Source organism: Boleophthalmus pectinirostris, unplaced genomic scaffold, assembly GCF_026225935.1.
Source record: "Boleophthalmus pectinirostris isolate CB_2022bp ecotype Guang Dong unplaced genomic scaffold, ASM2622593v1 HiC_scaffold_7, whole genome shotgun sequence".
Taxonomy (NCBI): domain Eukaryota; kingdom Metazoa; phylum Chordata; class Actinopteri; order Gobiiformes; family Gobiidae; genus Boleophthalmus; species Boleophthalmus pectinirostris.
Window position 1 is genome coordinate 24,214,814 of NW_026571473.1, and position 25,854 is coordinate 24,240,667.

Genomic DNA, 25,854 nt, shown 5'->3' on the forward strand with positions numbered 1-25,854 from the left:
ACTCAGACTGCAGTAATGCAGACGGCATCTAGTGGTGATATGTGAGAATACAACAGGGCCGGATCAGCCAATCTAATTGGTGGTAGTTTTAAACATATCCATCCTCATGGAGACAAGCAGTGGACCAGGTTATGTTACAGGTCAGCTCTTTTGAGAAGTGAGCCTATTAGCAGAAAAGTTGCCTTTAGTAGGGCATGAAGGTTAATTTTTATCTGTATGCCCTTGGCAGACTGATGTCACACCAAGGGCAGGCTGCACAAGTTCTTAACATGGACATTAGTTATGTAAGAGAAAGCAAAAAAATTCAGATAGCTCTTTTATAGCTTTGTTTTAGTTCTCATTCAGTTCTGTACTGATTTTGTCACAATTTGACCAGTGTAAGCAGCGCTACAGTCATGTATGTCTAAACTTCCCTCCAAAGTTCCACTTGCTGGAGCTGTGGGTGTTCATTGTCCGCTCAGCTGCCTGCACGTCCCTCTGACAGATGTTATTCCAGGTGTGGGCTTAAAGGCAAACATGATACGCTTTGTTTCATGCCACTGGCCTGAACAGCAGTGTTTGAAGTGTTTTATAGGTTCTGGGGCCGACCAAAGAACATGCTTTACCTGCTGTTCACTTTCAAACACTGTGTTGCTGTAGTCATTGTCACATCATAAAATCTGTTTTTCTTACAGGCACAATGCTCACCTGATTTGTTTGGTTTTATGTGTAATTCATTATGTCTGTCATTATTAAGAGAGAGTGTGGAAAACAGCGGGTCGGGTTTGCAGAGAGTGTGAAGTTATAGTGTTCTCTTGTGTATTAATTGTTTGTAATAGTAGTGATTGAGTATAATGGGACAAGGCAAGCCTTATATTACAGTTGTATAATTTGCATTTTTGTGGTTAAAAGGTGTCTAAACTGGAACCAAAAAAATCATTGTTGATTATTAGGGGTGAGTAATAAGACACAGAATGTCTAAACAAACTGAGTAACCGTATTCAGCCTCACAGTGGAGGAACATGTACATGTTGGGAATAGTGCTTGATTTAGTTGGTTAAATGTAAATGTAGTAGTTTATTTATTTATTTTTTATCATGTCTATTTAAATACTGACCCTTGTGTGTACATCACAGGTGGAGGAGGGCAGTAAGGCCGCGGCCGTGGGTCTCCAGGTGGCAGACGAACTCGTCAACATCAATGAGATTCCCCTGAGTGGCTACAGACAGGAGGCGATCTGCCTTGTCAAAGGCTCCCACAAGACGCTCAGCCTGGTAGTGAAGAGGTAGGTAACCAGGCACATTGCATCTGCGCCTGTCAGGGTCCCTCCCATTATGTTACTATGGCAACAGACCACAACAACACACAAGTGGGTCCTTTTTGCAGCTGCCTGTGTGAGGGCCGCTGTGTGCTTCCCTTTCGCCACTCTCTGCTGTCAGCCGGATGGTCCTGTTCTGCCTGCTCCTCAGAGCTCCAGTCACCCATAGTTCATCGTTTGTAACAGTTTGGAGTGAAAGGAGAGAGCGTGTGAGAGGTGATGTCATACTTGTATTAGGTCCACTAGGCAGGTGTGGGCGGGCAGCAGGAGTGATGACGCACAGGTCACACTCGGGCACTGGGACCTGTGTTAGTTTGTCACACTCCCTCTGATAAGAGCTGCTGTTTGCTTTGTATCCAGTTCACCAGTAGCTCTGTCAGCCACAATAATGATTACATTGAGTCTTTTTTTTTTTTATCAGAGGCAGCTGCATGGCTTATCCTCTCCACTATATTGTTGAGTATTCATATCATGTTGAATTGATGAATCATTTGTCAAACCAGCTCTGGGAGACATACTACAAATGGCCCTGTTTGTGAACACTGAGCTCATTGTCTCCTCTAGCTGTGCACTTCTCTCTCTCTGTATTGTATCATATCATAACGTAATCCCTAAACACATCGTACCGTACAAGGAAGTCAGCCCACCATTTATCTTTTTACAAGGACAAGCCTGTTATTCACACATTGTGTATTCTTCCTAATAGGCCTGGGAAAATTGGGACACAGAATTGTTTGTAACAGCAATCTCTAAGTCCATTTGATTATCATAAAACATGCAGATAAACTTTCTTAAAGGCTGCAGGCAAAGTATCTGTGTATTGTCATTTTTCAGCATTTATTGGAAACGCTCACCTTAAAAGGCAAGGTTTTTGTTCGAAATGTGCCATGGGACATTAGTGAGTTTCTGCTTAAGTTAAGGAATTTAGTTTGTTGTGTTCATCTCAAATAGCATCAACAGCTTAGTCATTTCTTGCCCACAATCACAAGTTAGTGCCTGATTTAGGAGACAGTGTGTTGTGACACTAGATTATTATTCAACCACTATAACTCTATACTTGGACATATTGACTCATAAGACTAGAGACACATCCACCTTGTTTGTTAATACTTTGTCGGTGAATGTAGGCAAAGTGCAGCATGCATTTACTTTGGATAGTGCTGTAATCAGGAAGCTGTCACGACCTGCCACTATGTAAAGGTTTGTCCTCTTCCCCATTGGAAGGGGGTGGAGTTTCACCTGTCGTTTGCATGGGGTGAGTAATGAGAAATAGTTGGTCTATGTCACCACCGCGAGGGTGAGAGGGGTGAGGCCAGCTACACGTCACAGCAGCCCAAAAGGTGTGGCTTTGTGTGGGAATTCATCCTGTCAAAACTAATTTATTCTTTGCATGTCTAGACAAAACTCTCCTATTCTTTTAAAATGTACACATTTGGCACTTAACTTTATTCTACATTTTTATGATAATATTTCAGAAAGTGAACCAAGGATAAAATGTAAACAGATATATGCAAAGTCTTATTAATGGCGTATTGATTCAGGCTGAGGCTGTTATAGCAACATGCTTTTCTTTTTTCTCATACTTCAATAAACTGCTACTTTAACTTTGCTGGAAGCTTGTGGTTTCCCCCTTCTGGCAGAGAGAAGTACTACAGCCTTTAACTTTAACATTTTAGAATATGAATTATTTTAATAATCATATTATGCTTTAAATTAAATATTCAGTTGGATAAGTTTTTAAGTTTCCAAACATATGATGCAAAAGTGTCTATGTGGTGTGAAAATGGTTGCTTTAATGTTTAGAAAGGTGATTTTGGTGTAATCGTATAATTAATCATAATAAGTGTCATTAGATCATTATATGATTTTTAGCAGAGTCTTAACCGTTAGTTTAGTAGTTAGTTGGCCAGATAACCCATGTGTACATATATGAATTCTTATATACTGTTGTTGTATCCTTGGGCAAAACACTTCACCATCCCCACTTTACTAACATGGATTTTGCCCATTCTAACTCTACATAGCTTGTGTACTCTCCTGTTTGTGAGGGTCTCTTCTTATGAGAGTTCATGCACAATCCAATTATACCTGGTAGAGCTTAATGGCCTGCAGTGTTAACGTTGAACTTAGCCTTGCAAAGGGAGGGGCATGTGTTTACCGTCCTTTGTTTTTTCTAAATAAGCCCACGCAGCATGTTTGGAATGCAATGCTCTGAATTCTTGCTCTAAGTAGATTTCTTAAAATTGTTGCGTACTCAAAAAGGATACAATGTTTTTTTTTTTCAACATGGATTAGTAAAACATGCACCCCTGTGGTTTAACTTGGTCCGTTCCAAAACCAAGGTGAGGCATTAAAGCCAGTCCTGACAGGAAGAAGGGAATAAAGTTAAATATTTTTGCAACTTGGCATAGAAGGCGGCTTATTAAGCATTTGAGGTATGTACTCAAATATATATATAAGATATTTGTGGCCCTGTGAGAAGAGGAAGATGAAATATGAAAATGTTATTTGCATAGACATTCGATACTGCTATTTGGTCTTGCTATATATTTTTTCATGGGCATCAACTTCCTGTTATATGCAACATTTTGAGGATTTTTTTACCCATTCAAAAGGTAAAATATTATTTCAAATTGCCACCTTCTATGGCATCATTTTGTAACACATGAATTAAAGACATGTATAATTTGTGTTGTTTATCTGAGCAACTTTTACATCTAGTTGTGTAGAAGTTGCATTATTCAATGTTTATGTGTTCAAATATTTATCCTAATATACTATATGCGTATATATTTGTCATTTTATAGTATATTTTATGGGCTGATATGACTCTTCTAGTTTTTCTTGAATACATTTTTTTGAAGCACAATGAACATTTTCCTCTAAAAATATTGATGTTTATATGTTAAGGAATTATCATTTTAAAGGGCCACTCACTCTAAGGTAACTCCTTTTTAATCTTTTCATTTTGTCAGTTCTGAGACCTCTTCAAACAGTTTGCATTTATTAACTCCTGTCACTCCAAGACTTTTATGGACTGCTTAATCATTACTGAGGGCCTTGAGTCTGACATGTTTGTTGTTGTTACAGTTAAGTTTGTGCAAGAGGATGAGAAGACAATGCAACTCTTGGCTTGTGATAGTGATGTATTTGCGAGTCTACATTTAAAACAATGGGGCCCCAGGTGTTGTTGTGAGGCAGGGGTCAGCGCAGACAGGGACTTGACAGCTGGTATGTTACTCACCTCAGGAATGTGCTGGTCATTAAAAAGTGCTCATGGTTCACCTCACTCACCTGTAACATGACTGGCCTGATTGTAAGAGGCCAATGAAAAGCTCATTGTAAGAGCTAAGCTAAGGTATACCATGCAGTACAGAATACAGACATGTTTAAGGGGTATAGATTATGACGGGTCCATCATAGACCAGCTTGCAGAAGACAACCCTGTGTAGATCACAACTATTCCTAATGCAAATTGGCTTGCCTGCTCTGATGCCTGTTTCTGTGACAAGCTCAGTCTTTTCTTGCTAAAACTCCTTTCCTGAGGGAGAATCTGTTTACTGTGACTGTGCCAAACGTTTGGTTCTAAGAGCAGCAGGTGAGGAGGCTGTTACTAATGCCAGGCTCAAGCTGAAGGAGTTACGTAGTGTGTTTGGCCCTGGACGCACGTGTCAGGGAAAATGTTGTTTTCCAAATGACTTTTTATGGTGTTATTGGAAGGCTTCTCCGGCATTGTCTGAGTGTGCTTGGATAGTTATGACCTTTTCACCCAGCACTGGACATTTCAATAAGCTTCGCTTTGGTTACAACATTCAAAGGAATGTATTTGAGCCTGTATGACGTAAGTGAGTTTTACATACAAGTACAAACCCGATTTTGAATAGTATCAGATCAGTATCAGACATTTTGTTCATTTAATTTCTCAAGATGCACTCAGTTAAAATTACACCTGATCATAATAATTCCTAATAGGCTACATTTTGTTTTCTATTTATGCGTTTCAGCTTCCTGTTTGACCATTCAGAATATCCAATATTGTTTTTAATTGTTAATTGCTATGGCAACTGTCCTAACTTTTAAAAAATTTTGAAACTCATGAATAAGCACGATATATGATTCATATGGCTGAGGTTATTACATTTTCTAAATAATTTGCTAATATCAACCATTCAGAGTTTGCTTAGACTCTGCTTAAACATGCGCTAGTAGACGATGTATTATTCACAAAATCTTAACTCATAAAGTTTGCCTTAAACCCTTATGTCAATTACATTATTGAGTTTTTCAGGAAACACGACTGGCCCCGCCCCCCTAAAGATCAACCTGTTGCTATAGTAATGGAAGAATGCATGTCCCTCTCACAACAGGAGACGGACGAGAGGAATCATTAGCATATTAGCCCCGATAGCCAATGAGACGCCACAAGGTGCAGGGACTCTCCGGAGCGACTGGCCGTGACAATAGCCCTCCTCCTTCTCCTGGGCACTTTTCCTCCCCCGTTTTCAGGGGCAAAACCTCAGTAATCCACTCGGAAATCTCCCCCCAACTAAATCTGATCCAAGTTAGTTTGTGAAAAGTCCTTGATGTGTTGGATTTTGGGTAGCAGTATTAGCAGTATGTAGACCTTTCTTACACAGCAGTACACAGGGACTTGTTGATGCACAGTTCTTGGGACAGCAGTGGCCTAAACATGTCTTTTTGTTTTGGTTCGTCTTTGAAGTGAGCAGGGAATGCCACTGCCTACAACTGGATGGCTCCTTTGGTTCAAATTGATTGCTAGTCCAGGTTTTCCATGCTCTTTGGGACTACCTCTTTCCTCCTTTAATCTATGTGAGACTTTGATCCAGATGTTGGGTGAGTTGTTTTGCTTTGCTTTCATCTCGTCTTCTTTGACCGTGCCCACACCTAGCTCTAACATGTGTAGATTAGCGGTGGAGACATAGACACGAGGCTTACCTAATTTTATGACCCTAATACTGTTAATGTTTTGTCTTGTCTATCATTAAGTATGAGGTCAGACTTCATCTAGGTTAAGCCATGATGAGTAAGATTTAGCATTTCAAAGCCAAATTAATCTTTCAAGCAATGGTTTGTATTACAATATATAATAAACAGCTTCTGACAATTAATGTAACCAAATTATAACAAATACAAAATGACATACAAGCTTATCACATTTAAAATAAAATAATAATTAAATCTCAATGGTGTTTAGATAGTTGATAAAGTTTAGATAGTCGATAAAGTCATAAATATAAATGCTTTGTAACATTCCGTCTTAACTATCAACAGTGAAGTCAGATTTTAAACGTATCTTATCTTTTAGTCACATGTTTTTCAGATTTTTTAGACTGACTTGGAAGTAAGACATGGCCCTTGAAGTGATCCCTCAGAGAAAACAGTGGTGCGCCCCTGCCCCCCACCCTATCTGCCTGATTCACTTTCCGAGCATATCTGTGGCGGCCCAGCTGTAGCCCGGACGATAGGCCTAATAAAACCAGCCTCATTTACATCCCAATAGCAGGCGCCATGTGTGGCTAGCTCTAGTGCCCCACAAACATGGACTCGCTGGGCACAACGCGAGATTCGAGGCTCTGGGTTGGCTTCCCTTTGTCTCCTAAATAGGCCTATACTCTAATCCACGTCATTTTGTGGAAATTTCACTTTTTAATCAGCTTAAATCAGTCAGAGGCATCATATAGTTTAGAAAAAGAGTTTAATATTAGAAAGTAGACCAAGGATTTTCACTTGCACAATGGGAGAAAAACAGGTGATGTCTGCATATTTTAGAAATGTTTTAATAATGTTAGCATATGTAATATTTCAGTATACTGTTTTGATCTAATAATCCACTTTAGTTGTTGAAAAAATAATAATTTTAATATTTAATTTCCCAGTGTAAATTTATTTAAAGAGCACAGCAGAACATTTAGTGGCAAATGTACATATCATTTGACAATATACTATGCAGTCTTTTATAGGAGCTAATTGTGTTGAGTTGAAGTAAAAAGTGGTGATGAGAGGAAGCGGTTGTTTTCACCTCTTGAGTGCAGATCAGTGCAGGGCTGTGGAGGTGACTCAGGGGGCAGGACCTCATGACCTCAGCTTTGTCGACCTGCCCCAGTCCATGAGAGGAGAGAGAGCTTTGTCCAGGCTTTCTCACTGTTGGAATGTTTTAGTTTGTCAGTCTACATACCCTTGACAAAAATAAGTACTTCAAGTAAACAGTAAGTAGAGTAAAATAAGCCTAAATCAGCTTATTTGTATTCAAAGTAACATTTAAATGAGTTGTTGTAGTGATAATAGACTATTACTTTAGACCGTCGCCATCTCAAATCAACAATAGTCCTAATTCTAAGTATAATATACTTTTTAAATCATCATGACTAATTACTCTAAAATACCACTCCAAACCTATTAAAATAAACCAAAAAGTTTTCAATATTAAAACCCACCACCCACTAGTCCCTATTTCAGTCCATGGTTACAGTGAAGATTAATACTATAATGATAATATACTTCTAAATCCAAAGCAAACTGAATTAGTTACTTTTTATGTTATACTCTCAAAGCCAGCACATTTATAAACAAACATTAATGATTAAATTGCCCAGAAGTTCCTGTAACATTAAGTCGCTCTAAACACAGTGGTCCATAAGTGACAGTATTTGAAAACCTGACCCAGCCCAGTAACTGGCACATCCTGAGTCTGTACCAAGTTAAAGGTTAAACAGTGTCTTTTGTTTGTGCGTTAGTGCCAGCTCAGAGCGTCATGGCGCACACAGTAGGACAAGGGGGCAGACGACAGCTTGGGCCGATCTGATTGTGTAAGAGATTCTTCATTCTCTTAAGCCCCCTGCCCCATGCCGGCTTTGTGCTCTCCTCTGGGACCATATGGCTCAGGTCTGCACCTCCGCTCTGCCCCCTTCAAATCATGAGCTTATGACTGATGAGCAAAATGATGTCCTCTTTGTTGTCTGAGTGATGTCGGTCAAGTTTTTTAACCCCAATAACCATAAAGTAATGCACAGTGTGGCCACAAGAGGGGGCTGGTTCCACTTGTAAACTCAGTAGAAGTTGTAAATCAGTTTGCAGTGTAGTGTAATCTCAAAAGACAATCAGCTACCAACAGTATACATTGTCTTCCGATGTATTTACCTTTTATTTAGTTATCATAGTTTGTACCAAAGCTCTTAGTGTGCTGTGTTCCCCCCCTTGTTGCCCAGGAAAATGAAAATGGTGGATTTTGTAGCTCAGAAAATGCCCTCTGAGAATGACGTGCATGTGGCGAGGAGCTTTCTTACGAAGATTTTGCGCAGTTCAATGAGGTATGGATCTGTAGCATAATAATCAAGTTAATGTCATTGCACATCCCATAATAGAACCTCCTGCCCCTTCTCCTCTTAGTATCACAATATCCATTCATCACTTCACCATGCATAACTTTCCTCTGCTGGAGTTTATTACCTTGGGCGGCTCAATTATGGGAAAAAGTGATTTGATTTGAAAAGCTATTGTAGATTAAATGAGAACCTTATTTAAATTAATTGTATTTTTAATTAGATAGTCATGTAATTGATTGGAGCAATAAATGTCAGTAGTTAATTGTATAGCCCTGTGATTGCCCGCTTTCATATTTTTAGAAGTGTTTTGTGATTAGTTGTGGTGCTCATCCCATTTGTGCAGCATGCCGTTTTCATTTTCTGTACTAAATACAAGCTTAATATTTGAAACATGTGAAGTTGTCTATATGCATTTTTTACATGCATCACAGAAAGCACCGTTTCAAAGGGTAAGATTTAAACCAGTCAAACGTTTCTGTCCTGCAAAAATGCTTGTGTTCCCAGTGCCTGTGGTTGCATAATTTTAAACCACCAGAATCTTTCATGCATGCAGTTTTTTGAAGTACATTTTTGCTGCATAGATATAAGCGGAAGGACATAGCGTTTTCCATAGGGCCGAGTCTCTAATCCCAGCTCTGTTTTTTGCCTTTTTTGCAGACGGAATGAACCCATAAGCAGGCCTCACTCCTGGCACTCCACCAAGTTCAACGAACACCAATCAGAGCCAGCCAAAACACAGTCTCCACCCTCTCAAGTCTGGCACACCAGATATGATGCAAGGTAAGTCTGCAGGATGAAATTTTGCATCTGGTCTTACATTGAAAAACAGCATCCATGAAGTGGAATGCTGTGAGATTTAGTGTAATTTTGTACATAGTTATTGGTTTGACTATAAAATTGGGGCTCGTCAGGTCAACTCAGTATTTCAGTGGGTTAAAGATTTACAATCTGGATTAGAATTTTAAATGGTGCAAAACCTTGAAATGTATTGCATAAATTTGGAGAGGCCTAGATCAGGTGTTTGTGTGTCTAACAACTCAAGAAAAATGTGGTTTTAGAAAAATATTTTTTCCTCAGAAATAATTTAACTAAACTAAATTTCCAACTCCATAAAAAACTTGTAACATATTAACTAGGAAACCGCTAAACTATATCTGCAAACAGTAACTTCATTCAAACCCAAATCTTGCCATGAATTCCTAGATCTTCATCTAAACTTTTGTTGCAAGCTAATGCAAACCATGATGTATGCTGTAACTAGGGCTGGGTATCATTAAGAAGTTGCCAATACAATAAATATCTCGATACAGTGCACTTTCGATTCGATACAATATATTTCAAATCGATTCGATATGGTTCAATAAAAATAAAGGCTAAATCATGATAGTAAAAGTCTTTGTCAAGCCACTTCTTGCGCAAAGTGAATATGAAACACGCCCATTTTAATCATCAAAACAGTGAAAATGTCAAATGTGCTGCATGAACAAGTTTCCTTTCTCTGAACAAGCGACAAAACTGTAGCGCTGTAACAAAATAATTTTGTAAAATATACCAAAAAGATATGCTTGGCTATATATCGATACAGCAGCCCATGATATCGTTACCGTATCATCAGATTAAACGATACGATATATCAATATCCTGTTACTCAAAACCCATTAATACATCCTCAGCTTATGGTGCTCCTGCTCTGTTAATATTTATTTCTCCTTCAGTTAAATACAAAATGTAAATATCATTTTACAGTATGTGTGTATTTTATCACTGTCAGCATTATTCCTTACATGCTGTTTTTGTTCCCCCTCAGCTCCTCATCAGCTGACCTCACCTCCAGTTGGGAGCAGACAAACTTGCGCAGAGTCTCAGACCAGTTCAGCTCCCTGGGCAGCATGGACAGTCTAGAGCATGTCCCACACCCTTACCCAGCCAGCCCACTCACACCCGCTAAATCCAACAACAGCATGGAGCACGTAGGGGGAGGAGGAGGAGGAGGAGGAGGGGGGGGAGGAGGAGGAGGAGGAGGAGGAGGGGGAAGAGAGACTCTGCCTACAGCTCTTTCTCCACCAGCTCAGGCACACCAGACTACACTCTGTCCAAAAGCAACGCTGCCTCAACAGAAAATGTCCTGTATAAAGTCAACCAATGGGATACGGGAGGTAAACATGTCAGTAACAGAAATCCACAAAGTGAAGGGGCAAGACAGGAGGACAGGGTAACATATTTCCAAATGCCAGGATGTGATAGTCAACACAGTGAAGACCAAGCGGGCTCCAGGGTATCCACCTCAAGTCGCTCAAGCTTTGGCCCAGTTTGGCACGTCCCGGAAAAGAACAAAAAGACCTCATCGCCATCTCCTCCTCCGCCAGCTCCACCCACACGCAGTGACAGTTTTGCAGCCACTAAGCAACACGACAGGGGACATAGTATGGGACACTTTGAAGGCCCACAAGAGACACATAGTAAAATGGCAATGGACCACAGACGGAGCTACAATCTCTCCCCGAAAAATGACTTTGACAATTTGAGTCAAAATGTTCACAGCCAGTTTAGTGCTAACAAGCAGCACTCCAGTAATGTTCAACAGGGACATCATGGTGACAAAAGCACTTTCTTCCCTCAACCATGGACATCCTCTGCTGGTAAACCTTTCAGTAACACACAGGAAATTCAAAGTAATGGTTCCACTCATAGTCAAAGTCATAGACGAAACTTAAGCACCTCTTCATCAACCACAGTTTCAGAGCAAAGCAGTGAAAACTCAAATCGTTACTATTGTGTTACACCAACCCAGTCTATGCATCCCAATGTCCAGCAGCCATTTGTAGCAGAGGACAGGAGGATTTCAACTTCCAGTGAGCGCAGCGTATGTCTCAGCCCGCAAAATGTCATGAAAATGAGGTATAGTCTGCCGATGCCACAACACACCACTCAAGCAAAAGTTATGGAAGAAAGAGGAATCCCGCCTCCAAATGTAGAGACTCCCTACATGAGCTATCCTGCTAATAGGACATCTGAACAGCGCAGATCAATGCCGGTTCAACCTACAGCGGCACAGCAAGATATAAAGCAACAGGTAAATAATAAAATCTGCCCCAAAGCTACTCCCATACTCCACTCTTTGTCCATGGATGCTAGCGCGAACTTGGATGAGCAAGGTGAAGGTAAGAACATACAGCGTAACGAACGATTCGCCACAACGTTGAGGAATGAAATCCAAATGAGAAGGGCTAAACTACAGAAAAGTAAAAGCGCGGCGACTCTTCCAGCTAATGAAACGGAGACTGAAGACCGAGATGTTTGGAAATCATCGGAAAACGCAACGCCGACTTCTAATGCTTACAAGGACAATCTGAAGGAAATGCAAGCTCGAGTGCTCAAAGCGACATCTTTTAGGAGAAGAGACCTTGAGCCAGTTTTGGTAGAGCACCCAGTTTCAGAGCTTTCTACAAATTATACATCTGTAGTTCGCAAAGAAATGAACTCATCTTTGCCTCCTGTTTCAGAGTCTGTACGGAGCAAATCGGGGCCAGTCAATGTTCAAGTCACTCGTATAGGGGGACGTAAACGGTTTTCAGCAGAGAAAAAGGTCAGATCCTTCTCTGAACCTGACAAAATTCATCACGTTGGAATGAAAGAAGATCAAAATATAGACTCCTCACTAGATACAGAGAGTGGATCAACTTATGTTCACGGTACAGCTAGGAACCACAAAGATGTCAGGCCACAGTCTTTTGCAGCGAGTATAGAAACAGCTCCACCTCCTTCACATTACCCAGAGGACACCCAAGGAGGCACAGTAAACATTCAGCATGTTTCCGAGCATCAAAGGCTTGGCACTTTTGCAGAGTACGAGGAGAGGTGGAGCATCCAGAAGAAACCGGCGGCAGAAAAGAGGGTGTCAGGACGGTACCGATCGGCTGATAATATTCTAGATCAGGAGACAGAGGAGAGAAGCAGCACCTGCTACCACGAGAGATCCAGGTCCTCCCCTTCAGCAGACCTTTTTACACAGGTCAGACATGTTTCTCCAAACTTACTTGAAGGAAATGTAAATTCTAGATCTCGAGAAGCTCTTAATAGATGATGGATGACAAGAAGATAATACTGAATATTAATATGTAATTTTATTTCATTATTTAAATGAGTAACGCAGCACATAGTATACAGTGATATGCAAATAATTTTGCTTTCTGCCATGTTCTAACGTTCTTCCCTCATCAAGAACATGCCTGTAGAAGTTTTAGATGTTATCCATCCATGTTTTAGTAAATTATCGATCTTTTCCTATTTGAGCCCTCCTTACGGTTATATATAAAAGTATGATACAGAACTGTACACAACCACCTGACAAAACAAAATGTGCAGTTGTTTCATTAGCATGGGGCACACTGATTGCGTGGCTCGAGCATTTTCAAAATAATAAAAGGTAATACAATCATCTAAATATGTTATGTGTTAGCAATTAGTATTCCATGAATGTAAAATACCTCCTTTAATTTTAATTTTCTCCAAACAAGAAATTATTTCTGATGGATTGCAAAATATTGGAATATTTTTGCCACTCACTGTCACTCACCACCACCCTTCAACTGTTCCAGCATAACTACCGTTATATATGTACTGTTTGGTCTCTTGATATTACATAATTCCTGCACTATAATTGGGCAGTTGCTGATTCATCATGTGATTTGATGTACTAACCAGGGTGAACGCCTATTGCTACTATGGGATTGGCATGTGACTGACCAGCTTCCCGTCTGCACATTTTCATACTGAAATCCACAATAGCAAAGCCATGATGACGTCTTTTCATACCTGATTTATATTACACTATGCTATTTGGAAGGGGGGGTTAAGTGGTTTTCCTTAATTAAAAAATGCAATATCTTGTATTTAAGCTTAAGTAATGGAGCCAAGTAAAATATTAAACCCTGTTTGCTCATGAGGACACACCCTGTGCTGAGGGAAGGGGCATCCACCTGCGGAAATTCTCTTGAGCATTAAAATCCCGGTCTTTGTTACGTTGAATTTGCCAAAATCCAGAAGGTAGCACTTTTACCAGGTGGGGGCTTGTTTACTTTAGCATGACCACACGTGTTTGTTTTACTTCTCTGTTTATAGAAGTTTCCTGTTCCTGCTCGAAAGTCTGAGAGTGAATATTCCCAGACGGAGGACTGTAAACCTGCTCAACAGCTCAGTGCGGCCACAGGGTGAGTGCAGCGCTAAATGTTACAACAGCCATCCACATGGGTGCTACCTTAGTTTGTCAGTGCCAGTGGTGCATATTTATATTATCTACACATTTAGAGTGAAAAACATAACATACTGAATTATAATTTTTACCCTATTCATCCAGGGTAAAAAAAATGATGTAATCTTTTACCAGCCCTAAATTAGAATAGAAGGACTTTGTCAGGACATGTACCAACATAAAACATGTTTTCTAAATGAATATGTAAGAAATCAGAGGGCATATGAGATCTGGCATGGACCACCTTGTCCATGCCAGATCTCATATGATCATGTGTCAGTGACTAAGAATGACGGTTTTATCATAATAAATCAAGTTCAAATCTTTGCCAAATCAAATCATCCCCAAAAGTGAACAGCCTTAAGTGATCCTGTCAGTATGTATTCAATGAAGTTGGAGCATAGACAGCATATTATAAATATTTGTGTGAAGTCTGTGTTGAGAGAGTAGTGTAGACAGTGGATGAACAATAAAGGCTTTATAGAGTGACAGAGCATACCAGTGGCAGGGCTTTGGAGTATGGGCACACTCCACGTCTCTCTGGTGGCTCTGTGGAGGCTGTTACTGTGGGCGAGGCATCTGGATTACAGAGGAAGTGTCTCCACAAGTGCACTGTTCAGCTCAACGGCCTCGGGGCATGGACTTACTGTTCAGATCTACTATAATCTGTAATTGCAGAAAATAGACTCAAATAACCTGGGACACTGTAATAAAAATGTTCTTTAATTTAAATCATCCCTTCTTTAGCTTTTTGGCTGGATTTGGTTAATTTATGTTCTAAATACACAAAAATGTGACACAGTTTGCACAGTGCACTAATGCATAATGCTATACAAATGTTCCAAAAGAAAATTATCATGACAATATTCTGTAGAAAAAAATCATATTATAAATGAAATATTTGGTGTGCAGTGAGCTCGGACCAGACCTGTTTCCGTGGTTACTGTTTGTTTTGTGGGCACAGCAGTGAGTCTGTGAGAAAGACTTGATGATTTCACAAGATTGATCATCCCACAGGCTCTCTGTCAGACCGCCGTGTGCTTAGGCTGCAGAATACAGGGAAAATATATTGTCAAAGCTATTTCAACACGTCCAATGTATATAGTACAAGAGATTAACATGTGTTTCAGGAGCCAGGGTTTGCCTCTAGTTTTGTACAGTAATATAGGTAGGACATTTCCATGCCCGTATACTGTGAAATTGATTAAAACTTGAAAATTGAAATACTGCTTACAAATCAAATGTGAAATGTGGAAGCCTAACGGTATAATAAAAATGGGCCGTCCCATTTTGAGTTGCCCTTAAGCTGAACTATATTGTTATTATAACGTCACTTTTACTTGTGAATGAAGGCACATATTTTCTATGACAACACTGACCAATTATTTTCTCTCCATCGTAATCTTCCAGTATGTCATCATCATTCATTCCTGTAGTACTACTAATCCAGATGACACATGGAACCAGTCCTTCAGGAGTTGTGATGCGGTATCCAACTCCCTAGTGAAGGGTGTAGGGTGTCCTGTGTTGAGTAACCTCCATTGTCCTGGCCCTCCCATATGACGGCCATTAGCATCAGAACAACAGCAGCTGAGGTTGTCATTGAAAAGTCAGGGGGACCAGCCAGGCTCCACCCATTTCCACTGATATTGATACGTCAACAGGTGGCCTTTGTCACAAAGCCAGCGGATGTTCACACTAGCACATAGTAGCACATAGCAGCACATATACTGGCCATACTGACCTCATAGGATACTGTAAGTGCGGATCTATGGAGATGACGGCAGTCAGGCAAGCTTTCTGGTGAGTTGTGTGTTACTTATAATAGAGCTAAAAAACTGAATTTTTTCAGCTTGACAAAAAGCTCAGAACTGAAGAAGGATGAGCAGCGAAACTTCTTCACTCTTAAAACTTTTTGTTTGTTTTGTTGAGAATTGAATTTATCTTTTGCTGTGGATCAGATGTGGATGATTGAGGGATTACACAGACATAGTCCTTTTTATAATAAATTGTTTATTATTGGCAATAATTAGCTGATGGTTTCTAAGCTTACTAGTAAATAAGTGTATTCTTCTGACATTTTAATGGTTTGACATCTAAAATTGACAAACAAACTACTTTTTGTCTTCTTGGCAAGCTTTCAATACATGTATAGTATGTACCTGTACAAACCCTGAGGTCATTTGTACGTCAGATGGGTGTGAGAAAACTTAAATGGACGCATTTTGTATTATGTTTTCATACTAAATACTTTTGGCAAGTTAAATAACTTAATGCCTGTCCTTGTATTTCTCCTATATCCTGTTATGATATCTTTGGCATCACATTTCACCATTCTCATCCTTCTATTATCCAGTCATGACACTTAAGAGACTGAACAATCCACATTAACACAGTTCATGTAGGGAGCCTGTCCAAGCTTGTACCAGCCTGGGTTTAATTATGACGTTTGAAGACTAAAGGCTTGTCTGTGAATTGATGTGTGCTTTAAGTGTTGCTAATAGTTTTTCTCCAAAGCATTAACATGTGAAAAGATCTTATCAGCGCTGATGGAGAGCAGAATTAGAAGGCTTTGGGTGGCTTTCCTGTGTAGTCACAAATCTACCTTGTCAAAAATCAAAAGATAATTTTTAAATGTTGGATGATTGTTTTGAAGAAGGTTGGAATGAGAATGGTTTCTCTTTGTCAATTTTGTCCAATAGGTAATTTTCCTACTGTAAATTTGTTTATTAAAAGCAAAGAAATGCAACAAATACAAGTTGGTTACTGTAAAAAGTAAGTTTTAAAGCAGGGGTAGGCAATTATTTTTTTATGGGGCCACATGAGAAACAGAAAATATTATGGAGGGCTGGGCCAAAATGCTTAACTCAGTTCTGCATAATATTAATTGTATTTCTTTATTTAAAAAAAATAAATACATTAAAAAAAAGCAGTAAATAGCATTGTTTTTGATGAGCTGGTAAGACTGGTAAGAGCTTATGTTATGACTAAGCAATGAAGTGAGGTTGCCTTACAAAAAATGGCATTTAAAAAAGACCTAAAACAAAAGCAATGCAGATTAAATTCATGCACGAGGTAAAATTAAAAAATATGTTTATTTTGTAATTCCAAATTAACTTAAGTGGGCCGGTCAGAGTCAACCAAAGGATTCAAAATAAGAGTTCATAATAAGAGTATGGTTCAAACTAAACATGCTATTTTATACAAAATTGTCCTCTACACAATTGAATGGGAATGTATTTAAAGCTTTTGCATTGTCTGGAATTTGGCTTTAGTTTTTTGTTTGCTTTTATGGGAGGGGTGTTTTGGAAGGTGTCGATCTTCAGGAAGTAATCAAACCAAAAAGACAGACATTATACCACATTCTTTCCTTGGGTAGGTGGTTTCAAAGGGGAAATGTCTGTGTCAACTCCACAATGGATAGAAACAGATTTAACTTTGAGAATTTGAAACAATTTGAAACAGTTTCTTAACTAATGTAAAAATATTGTAAAAAATCTCTATAGACCTGAATACACAGTAATTACATACATAAAATATATTAAATATTATTTTAAAACAAACAAATCAAAGTGCATATTGTTACTAGAAGAAGTGTCCCACAGAGATCAGTGTTGAGTGTTATCACCACACTCCCACATTTTTATATCTAACTAATGTTTTTTTGCCTTGGTACATAATTACATTGATCTGTCCATTTTTGGAGAGGTTTTAAAATGAATAATTGTGTAAAAGTAAAGAATCACCATCCCATCCGACTGCATCTATCTCCAAAGAGTTAAACCTGAAACCAGGGAGGAAAAAGTGATGTGGCCCTTGCTTCTCCTTTGCACTGGAGGATTATTTATTCCTCTGCGTCGACTTGTGGGAACTCAAGTATGCATGTCTGCCCTGCCAACTAAACACTGTGCAGAGTCTCACACTGGAGCGGAGAAGTGTGCCATGTCACGCCGACCCATATTACCCACAGTGCACTGCAGCGTATTATTTCATTGAGCTGAAGATGATAGTCCGTGGTGCAGGGATGTGTAATTAAAAGCTTTGTCTCTGCTTTTAGGTTGGCTGACAGACTGAGGGAGCAGGAGCCCTTCACAGCCCCGCCCACACAGCCCAGGACAGCGTCTAGCAGAGGTGGTCCCACTGTAAGCAGCCATAAACCCATCGCCTTCTCCCACAACCTCCAAGACCCCAGGAAAGAAGACGCACGATCTGAACCCAGGAGCAACCCGCCTAGCGCATGCCAAGACGTGACTTCCTCTAATACCAGTGATATCTCCAGTCACCCTAGCCCCGCCCCTCCGCCCGCCCCCATCCCAAAAACAGGGCTGGAGCAGGCCAAGGGACTCGTGGACAAAGGACAAGGGGCAGAGCAGCAGCCGGTCACAGCATCGTCCCACTCAGAGACAGGGCAAAACAATATGGAGACGCAAAGACCACCCTCTCCTCAGTTCTCCCCTCAGAAACTCAGTGACAAGCCTCCAGTTTCTCTGCATGAAGACTCCAACTCCAACAGGTAAGAACTGAAATACTTTGAATACTACTACTCATTTATTCATTTAGATTGTGTACAAAGGACTGTACTGTGACACATGTGAGTACGATCAACCAGTACTAAATTAACTCTGCATAGTGTGGTTGCAGGGGACAATTTGAACAATTCCTTGAAAAGCCACTAGTATAGTTCAGCCTATCTTGAAGAAGTTTGTTGATTCAGGGCTAATTGATATCATCTGTGCTAGCTTGTGACTGTACAGTTTGAGAGTTAGGGCTAGCCAGAAATATCAGAGCAAGATCTGTCAAAGGCATGGAAAAACGGTGCCGGTTGCACTGATGGAGTAAATTGATGTTTTGAATGCCAGAAGCAAAAATAGGCAAGTAATGTTTTGGGTTTTCCTCTCGGCATCAGCTCTGTCAGTAAGATGAGTGGGTATAAAGGAGCATTTTGGAAAGCTGTACATTTGACTCTCTAATATTCAGTTTTATCGAATGCTGGCGATCAAAACGGTAAGATGGAGTCGGTCTTGTATGTTATTAAAAGAGCATATTGCCATTGTATTACAACTATGAAAAGTGAAGAATGTATAAGAGATTATATTTTTTCAGTCTTCCATATTTTGGACTTATTTGATTTATCATAATTCACATATGTCTTGGTTATAGAAATCACAGACATGAACAGAGCTTGCACAAACCCAAGTTGCCGTATCAGAGGCCAGAAATGTCAAAATGATGTGATTGTATATTCTTATTTTAGATTCGAGCAGGTGGTGGAAGCCCAAAATCCAGCAGTGAAGAAAGTTCCCATTCGGATTGTCCACTCAGAGGGAGCCGCAGAGAAGGAGAACTGTCCGTTTTTGAAGCACCCTGATCCCACTCCAGCAGAAGGGCAGACTGTGGTCCGCCTCGCCAGTCTAAACGCCGGGGGGCAGGACTCTGTATTCTGTGCTTTCACTCGGTCAAAAGAGCAGGACAACGTGACTCAAAACCAGCCACAAAAAGACACTTATATTAGCACTATAAAAGACCACAATATGAACTCGGATGAGCAAGCGAATAACAATAACAAACCAGCTGACAGTACCACAGAGGACCAGAAGAGGGCAGAGTTGGCGCGGGACATCATGGGCAAAGACAAGTCCCTGGCCGAGATCCTGGACCAAAGCCGAATGAAGACCACCATGGACATGATGGAGGGAATCTTTCCAGAAGGAGAGCAGCTCATCGAGGGGGCACACCACAGACGCAAAGGTTCAGTGAAACAGGCCCCACCCAGACCACAAGAGAACAGGTGTGGTTATTTGACACATTTTGAACTACTGTAATGAAGGCAAAAGCTGCTAACTTGTTGTTACATTTAAATAAATCTTAACTTTTCATATGGTTTGCCATCATTCTGGATTGTGAAGAGTATTATTTAGTTATTCATGCCTAATCATTAATTAAATCATCTATTTTACGCCCATATAGGGAGAAGGAGGACAACATGCCAGCTGTTACCATGGTGACCAGTGCTACTTACTACAGCACGTCTGCTCCTAAAGCCGAGCTGCTCATCAAAATGAAAGACATGCCAGAGGAAGAGGTGGACTCTGAGGAAGAGCTGGACCTGGACCTGGCCAATAAAAAGGTATCATCCAATCATAATACCCCACTGACTTTGAGAGGTTCTTATGTAGTTGAGAATTCACCTTTATGGGTCAAGCCAGTTTGGTTCAGCAACCAGACAGACAATCGATATTTAAGTTGGGTCCAGATTGATTAAAGTAAATTAATTATTATTGGTTATGCGTCATGATATTAAATGACTCATTTTTATAATATTGTTCATCTTATATGGGGGGCACCATCGTCTATTCCCATTTTTGGAAAAACACTGCATTGAAACATTGAAGCACTGAAGAAACATTTTTAACAGTGAACGTAATCTTCCAAGTCTAATATGACGGTGTATATTTTACAGCAAGAGCTGATCGACAGCCTCACTAAAAAGCTGCAGGTGCTGCGTGAGGCACGTGAGAGTCTTCAGGAGGACATTTTGGACAATAATGCTCTGGGAGAGGAGGTGGAGGTGCAGGTGCAGCAGGTCTGTAAGCCAAACGAGCTTGACAAGTTCAGGATGTTTGTGGGAGACTTGGACAAAGTGGTGTCACTGCTGCTGTCTCTGTCCGGACGGCTGGCCCGAGTAGAGAACGCCCTCAATAGTCTGGAGGAGGACGCTACGCCGGAGGAGAGGGTAAGGAAAAGATGTAATCAGTTTTAGCTTTATGATTCTCACCATTGTCCATTCACTGCTTGTATAGGAGTGACATTTACTCTTACTGTTTTGCTCTGCTTAAACATAATGTTGGTATTGATTCAGTTTTATTTGATCTTTAATGAGATTAGGCCAACCATTGCAATTTCTGAAACTGTTTAACTATCATTACTCCAGCCCATAGCAAAAGTTAAAATCAAACTGAGTAGTTTCACTGTCTAGTTATGCCACAAACTAGTACGTGTCATATCTTAGGTGGTGCATCTTTGCAACTGTCAAATGATTCATACACTAACTGTAAAATCATTATGTAACCATAATGTTATTATTAATATGATTACCAGTTTATTAGTATCACCAAACAACCCCGCTCTCCATCCACTGACATGTTTATTGTTTTTATCTCCAGCGCACTTTGACTGAGAAGAGGAAGTTGCTGATCCGGCAGCACGAGGACGCCAAGGAGCTAAAGGAGAACCTGGACCGGCGGGAGAGAGTCGTTTATGACATTTTGGCTAACTACCTTCAAGAGGACACTCTCACGGACTACGAGCACTTTGTCAAAATGAAGTCAGCGCTGATTATTGAACAGCGCAAACTTGAGGACAAGATCAAACTGGGAGAGGAGCAGCTCAAGTGTCTGCTGGACAGCCTGCCCATCGAGCAGAGGCTCTCCTTATGAACAAAATAGACTAGTTTGTGTTTAAAAAAGGACAAATTTTGACTTGATTTCAGTTGCAATATGACCTCATGTCCACTAGAGGTAAATCTGACTGTGTCTTTAAGTTTCTCGTTCAAGTGGGCAGAATTATGTTGACAAGAGACCAACTTTAATTTGATATCGTTTGAGTGATTTGCAGTACGTCCTTGTCTCCACTAGGGGAAGACTGGAGACTTTGATGGTCTCATCTAACGCTTGTGTTAAAAAGGTACAACTTTGACATTTTTGATACAGGCTTAAATTTCTATGTTCATCCCTGTTAATTTTCCTCATCTCTAGTTAAAAAGAAAATCTCAAGAAATTTGTTGATTTGTTAAACGCAGTGCAGACCCTTTTCCAGTAGAAGAGATACGGAGAATAATTCAGTGTCTCTTGCAATTTTATGATTTGCTGCTTCAGCATCAAATCGATAGACGAATTCTCATGTTTGATTTGGTTGACTTGCACTTGCAGTACATCTCTGGGTCCACAAGAGGGAGCCATGTATTGGCAAACAACATTGACTTGAGAGACTTCTGTTTGCTGTTTATTTTCTTTATCACATTATGACAAAGTTGATCTGTTACTTCACAATGGACTGCCATAAAACCACTAGGAGCCACCTCTTATTATGAAACATGATGTTTTACTGAGCATCAGTGAACCACTGCGATTTGTCTTTTGCCTAACCACCAGTTTTGCTTTGTTTTTGTTGTTTTAATGTTTTTTTAGTAATTTATTGTAGCCTTTTGAATCTGCACAGGAGAGGACAGTATTTTTTAACTGATTTTTCCCATTTCAGTTTTTAGTATTTATCAAGATTTAAGTCCACATTGTTACAAAACCATCCATAAAATCTGACCGTATATTTCAATCAATGCATTTAACATTTGTATCTAAAAATTAGTGGCCTTTTTTACTAAAATAATTGTGCCCTAAAAGAAAAGTTTCAATATTTTTTGCAATAATAAACTTTGGAGACAGGATGAATGTGCAGATTACGTGTTGTTTTTAAGAGCACTTGTTCCACTCAGCACTTCACAGTAAGCAAAAGTGAAGTGGCTCAAGTTTAGAGGGAAAGGGTGGGGTCACAGTGTAATGTTTGGTCTTTGATTCACCACCGCATGTAGTGTTTTAAGTTTGCATCACGGACAGAAAATCATGAAAAACCAGCTGAGAATTCAACCGGTGTGTTTTGTTGTGTCATGTTTTCCACAGTTCAGCGTGAATGCATAGATTTGTTTGAGAATATACTAACTGTACAATAAATCACATCCTCCAACATCACTTCAGCTCATCGGTCATTTATTTCATAACAGGGGCACAGTTAAAATAATGAATGTACAAGAATTAAAAATAAAAACAGATTATTATTATTGTATTATTGTATTTTTTTAAACATGAAAATAAGACACAAATAAATAAAACTAAGCTCACAACCTCAACATAATAAAGACAACATAAAACAAAAACAAATAAATGAAAAAACAGAAACAGGAATTTATATTATTACTTAAATAATTTCCCCCATTATTAATAACACTTATTCATTTACCACCAGTCACCAATATTACTTTTTACCACTTTTCAGTATAGCATGTACTAATAATTTTAAAGGTAAATTTTTCCAAACTTTTCCATTTTAATTTTAATTTTTTATTTTTTTTTTTTAGAAAGAAATGGGTTTAATTTGGGAAAACATAATAGATAAAAGTCAATTTAACACATTTAGCATTATTCAGTTGGGCAATAACAAAATCTGTGTAATTTGCTGATAACAAATGGGTCTGTCTTGACTGTGACGTGTTCTGTGTATCAATTTTTACATAATTTTTACATTATATTACACAACATTTTCAGCCCTAAGCTATTTTACAAGTGTACAAACCCATCAAGACATAGTTATTGACACCAGAGTAGGGTGATCTCATAGTATCCTAGTTTTGCATACCACCGTGCACGATCATTTTGACAAATTTTTCACCAACCACACATGGCAAGCGTGCAAATATTTAGATTTTTACTTTTTTTTTTTTTTTACTTTTTTATCACTGATTAGCATATTGCACAAAGTCAATTATTGACTCGATCCTGCTCATAATAGTTGAGAAATACACATAACATTGCATATTATAGATTAAATTAGAATTGCATACATAAGATCATGTACAGTTGAGTCATTACTGCAGTAGTCAGTTAGCACAAATAAGGTAGCCTAAGTTAGAATGAATAGTATCAACCGTATAAATAGAAAACCTGTGCGCTAACAATGTAACAGGTGTGTATTTTACAGCTCCTGCACAGGTTTAAATGGACAATCATTAACCAGTGCTTTGTGTGGACTGACTGTTCTGTGGTAAGAGCGTCAAAGGACTCCTGCCTCCTCAAACATTTGTACAGTATTTACCAAAGTGAGAGTTTTTCCATAAATCATTGTCTTTCTCTAAACTGCTGAAGACGACGGATGGAGTCGGGCTCCTACCTGTGCCGTCAAGAAGGAGATAAGGTAGGAAAGACTGTATGATGCTTATAAAGAAGTTTGTCATTGGATTACAATTCATATTATAGAGTCAAATTATTTTTTATTGACTGGATTCAGCTGAAAATGTAGCCATATTTTGTAGACTCTTCAGGCTTGTTCTCAACATCGCAAATGCACAGTAGTCACCCGGTCAACACATGAGTAGGCAGCCTCAGTTTCAGTTGTCTTGAATCAATACAGTTCTCCAAAAACAGAAATAATTGGTATCATAAGGAAGAATTAAGACTTTTATGTGGATAGTTGTAAAGAAAAATCATTACAAACCAGTAGGGGGAGTCAAGAGTAGGGCTGGGTATCATTCAGAAGTTGCCGATACGATACATATCTCGATACAGTGCACTTTTCAATTCGATACGACATTTCAAAATTATTAGATACAGTTCAATACAAAGTAAAGGCTTAATCATGGCTGTGATACTAAAAGTCTTTGTTAAACCACTTCTTCTGCAAAGTTCATATGAAAAATGCAGTGAAAATGTCAAATGTGTTGCATAAATGAGTTTCCTTCCTCTGAAGAAACAACAAAACTGTCGCTTTTCAACAAAATAATTTTGTAAAATATACAAAAAAAATATACTCTTGGCGATATATTGATTCAGCAGCCCACGATATCGATACTGTATCATCACATTAAATGACACAATATATAGATATTTCGATATTTTTGCACACCTCTAGTTAAGAGTCTTCACAAAATGGACAGAATTAGTACAAATGCAACTCAATAACATTTGTCTCTTGCTTCCAGATGTTTCCCCTGACTGGATTAGCCTGCGCGTGAGTTACCCTTGTCTGGATATCATGTTGTACATTGCCCACACTGCCCACTGGCAGTTCTTCGCTCTGGTTGTAGGGTTCCTCTCTTGGATCATCACCTTGGCCACGACTGGGCTGAACCAATGGCGCATTTGGTTCGTCAACAACACAACTGTCATCAACTCTGGCGTGGCCTGGGTTGGCATCTGGAGGGCATGTTTCTACAGCCACGTATTGTCTGAAATTGAATACTGCCAGTACTTAAGTATCACAGAATCGTTTTTACCCACAGAGATCAAAGTAGCACAGGTACTAATAATGCTGGCTCTGATCACTGGGTTGGTTGGAAACATGGTTGCCGCTAATGGAATGAGACTTGCATACTTTTCTGTGGAAAACCGTAGCAGAATCAAGCTATTCTTCCCCCTAGCTGGGACTATATATTTGTTTACAGGTTTTTGCTCCTTGCTGCCAATAGCCTGGAACTTGAACTCTGTCCTCAACAATCACACAATAGACTTTCCACCAGAGTACCACTTTCCTGCCGCTCCAGTCAGTCAGAAAGTGGGCAATGCCATCATAGTGGGGGCTTTTAGTTCAGTGCTAATGCTTTTAAGTGGTCTGACTTTTTTGTGCTATCGCTATGGTTGGCAAACACTAAAAACAGAAACCCTAAAAGACCCGTCAGACCCTCTTTGTGGTCCCTGGACTCAAACAAGCCTCGGATCGAGCTCGGGACAACAGCCCAATGGAGGAACCAAGGGCAGAGATAATGCGGCTTTTCAGTTGGAGGAGATGTCATGATGGGAAAACCTCTTAAAATGAAAAACAGAGTGAATTGTTTTTAAGGATGAATCAGTTTGGGTTAAGTGGAGTCATAACAATAGTCAAAGATACAGTGTCTTTACAGTAATTAAGAAATAATGAAAAAAGACAGTCAGGAAAGTATAGTGACTATCAGAGGTGGGACCAAGTCATTATTTTGCAAGTCTCAAGTAAGTCACAAGTGTTTGACCTCCAAGTCCAAGTCAAGTCCCAAGTCAAATATAGGCAAGTCCAACTCGAGTCTTGAGTCACTGACCCATAAGTCCAAATCAAGTCCAAGTCGTCTGCTTTGAGCTTCAAGTCATTTCAAGTCTTTAAACCAAAGTACCAAACATAGCTTAGATTTTTGCAACTTATATGAATTTTAAACTAAATTGTACTTTAAA

The 25,854-nt window shown here is 39.5% G+C and overlaps 2 protein-coding genes across 2 annotated transcripts in view; both read left to right on the forward strand.

The window, feature by feature from the left end:
• Window positions 1-22,355, forward strand: part of shroom2a (shroom family member 2a) — a 30,573-nt gene extending 8,218 nt beyond the window's left edge. The window contains exons 3-12 of the mRNA XM_055164428.1: window positions 1,116-1,264; window positions 9,298-9,420; window positions 10,448-10,617; window positions 10,668-12,652; window positions 13,762-13,850; window positions 17,949-18,404; window positions 19,146-19,679; window positions 19,859-20,018; window positions 20,352-20,624; window positions 21,055-22,355. Of these exons, the coding sequence (XP_055020403.1) occupies window positions 1,116-1,264; window positions 9,298-9,420; window positions 10,448-10,617; window positions 10,668-12,652; window positions 13,762-13,850; window positions 17,949-18,404; window positions 19,146-19,679; window positions 19,859-20,018; window positions 20,352-20,624; window positions 21,055-21,327 (4,212 nt within the window). The 3' untranslated portion in view covers window positions 21,328-22,355. The remainder of the gene's footprint in view (window positions 1-1,115; window positions 1,265-9,297; window positions 9,421-10,447; window positions 10,618-10,667; window positions 12,653-13,761; window positions 13,851-17,948; window positions 18,405-19,145; window positions 19,680-19,858; window positions 20,019-20,351; window positions 20,625-21,054) is intronic.
• A 2,333-nt stretch (window positions 22,356-24,688) lies between these two features.
• Window positions 24,689-25,447, forward strand: cldn34a (claudin 34a). The gene has a single exon (XM_020918936.1). The coding sequence runs from the start codon at window positions 24,689-24,691 to the stop codon at window positions 25,445-25,447; it is 759 nt and encodes a 252-aa protein (XP_020774595.1).
• Window positions 25,448-25,854: the final 407 nt, after the last annotated feature.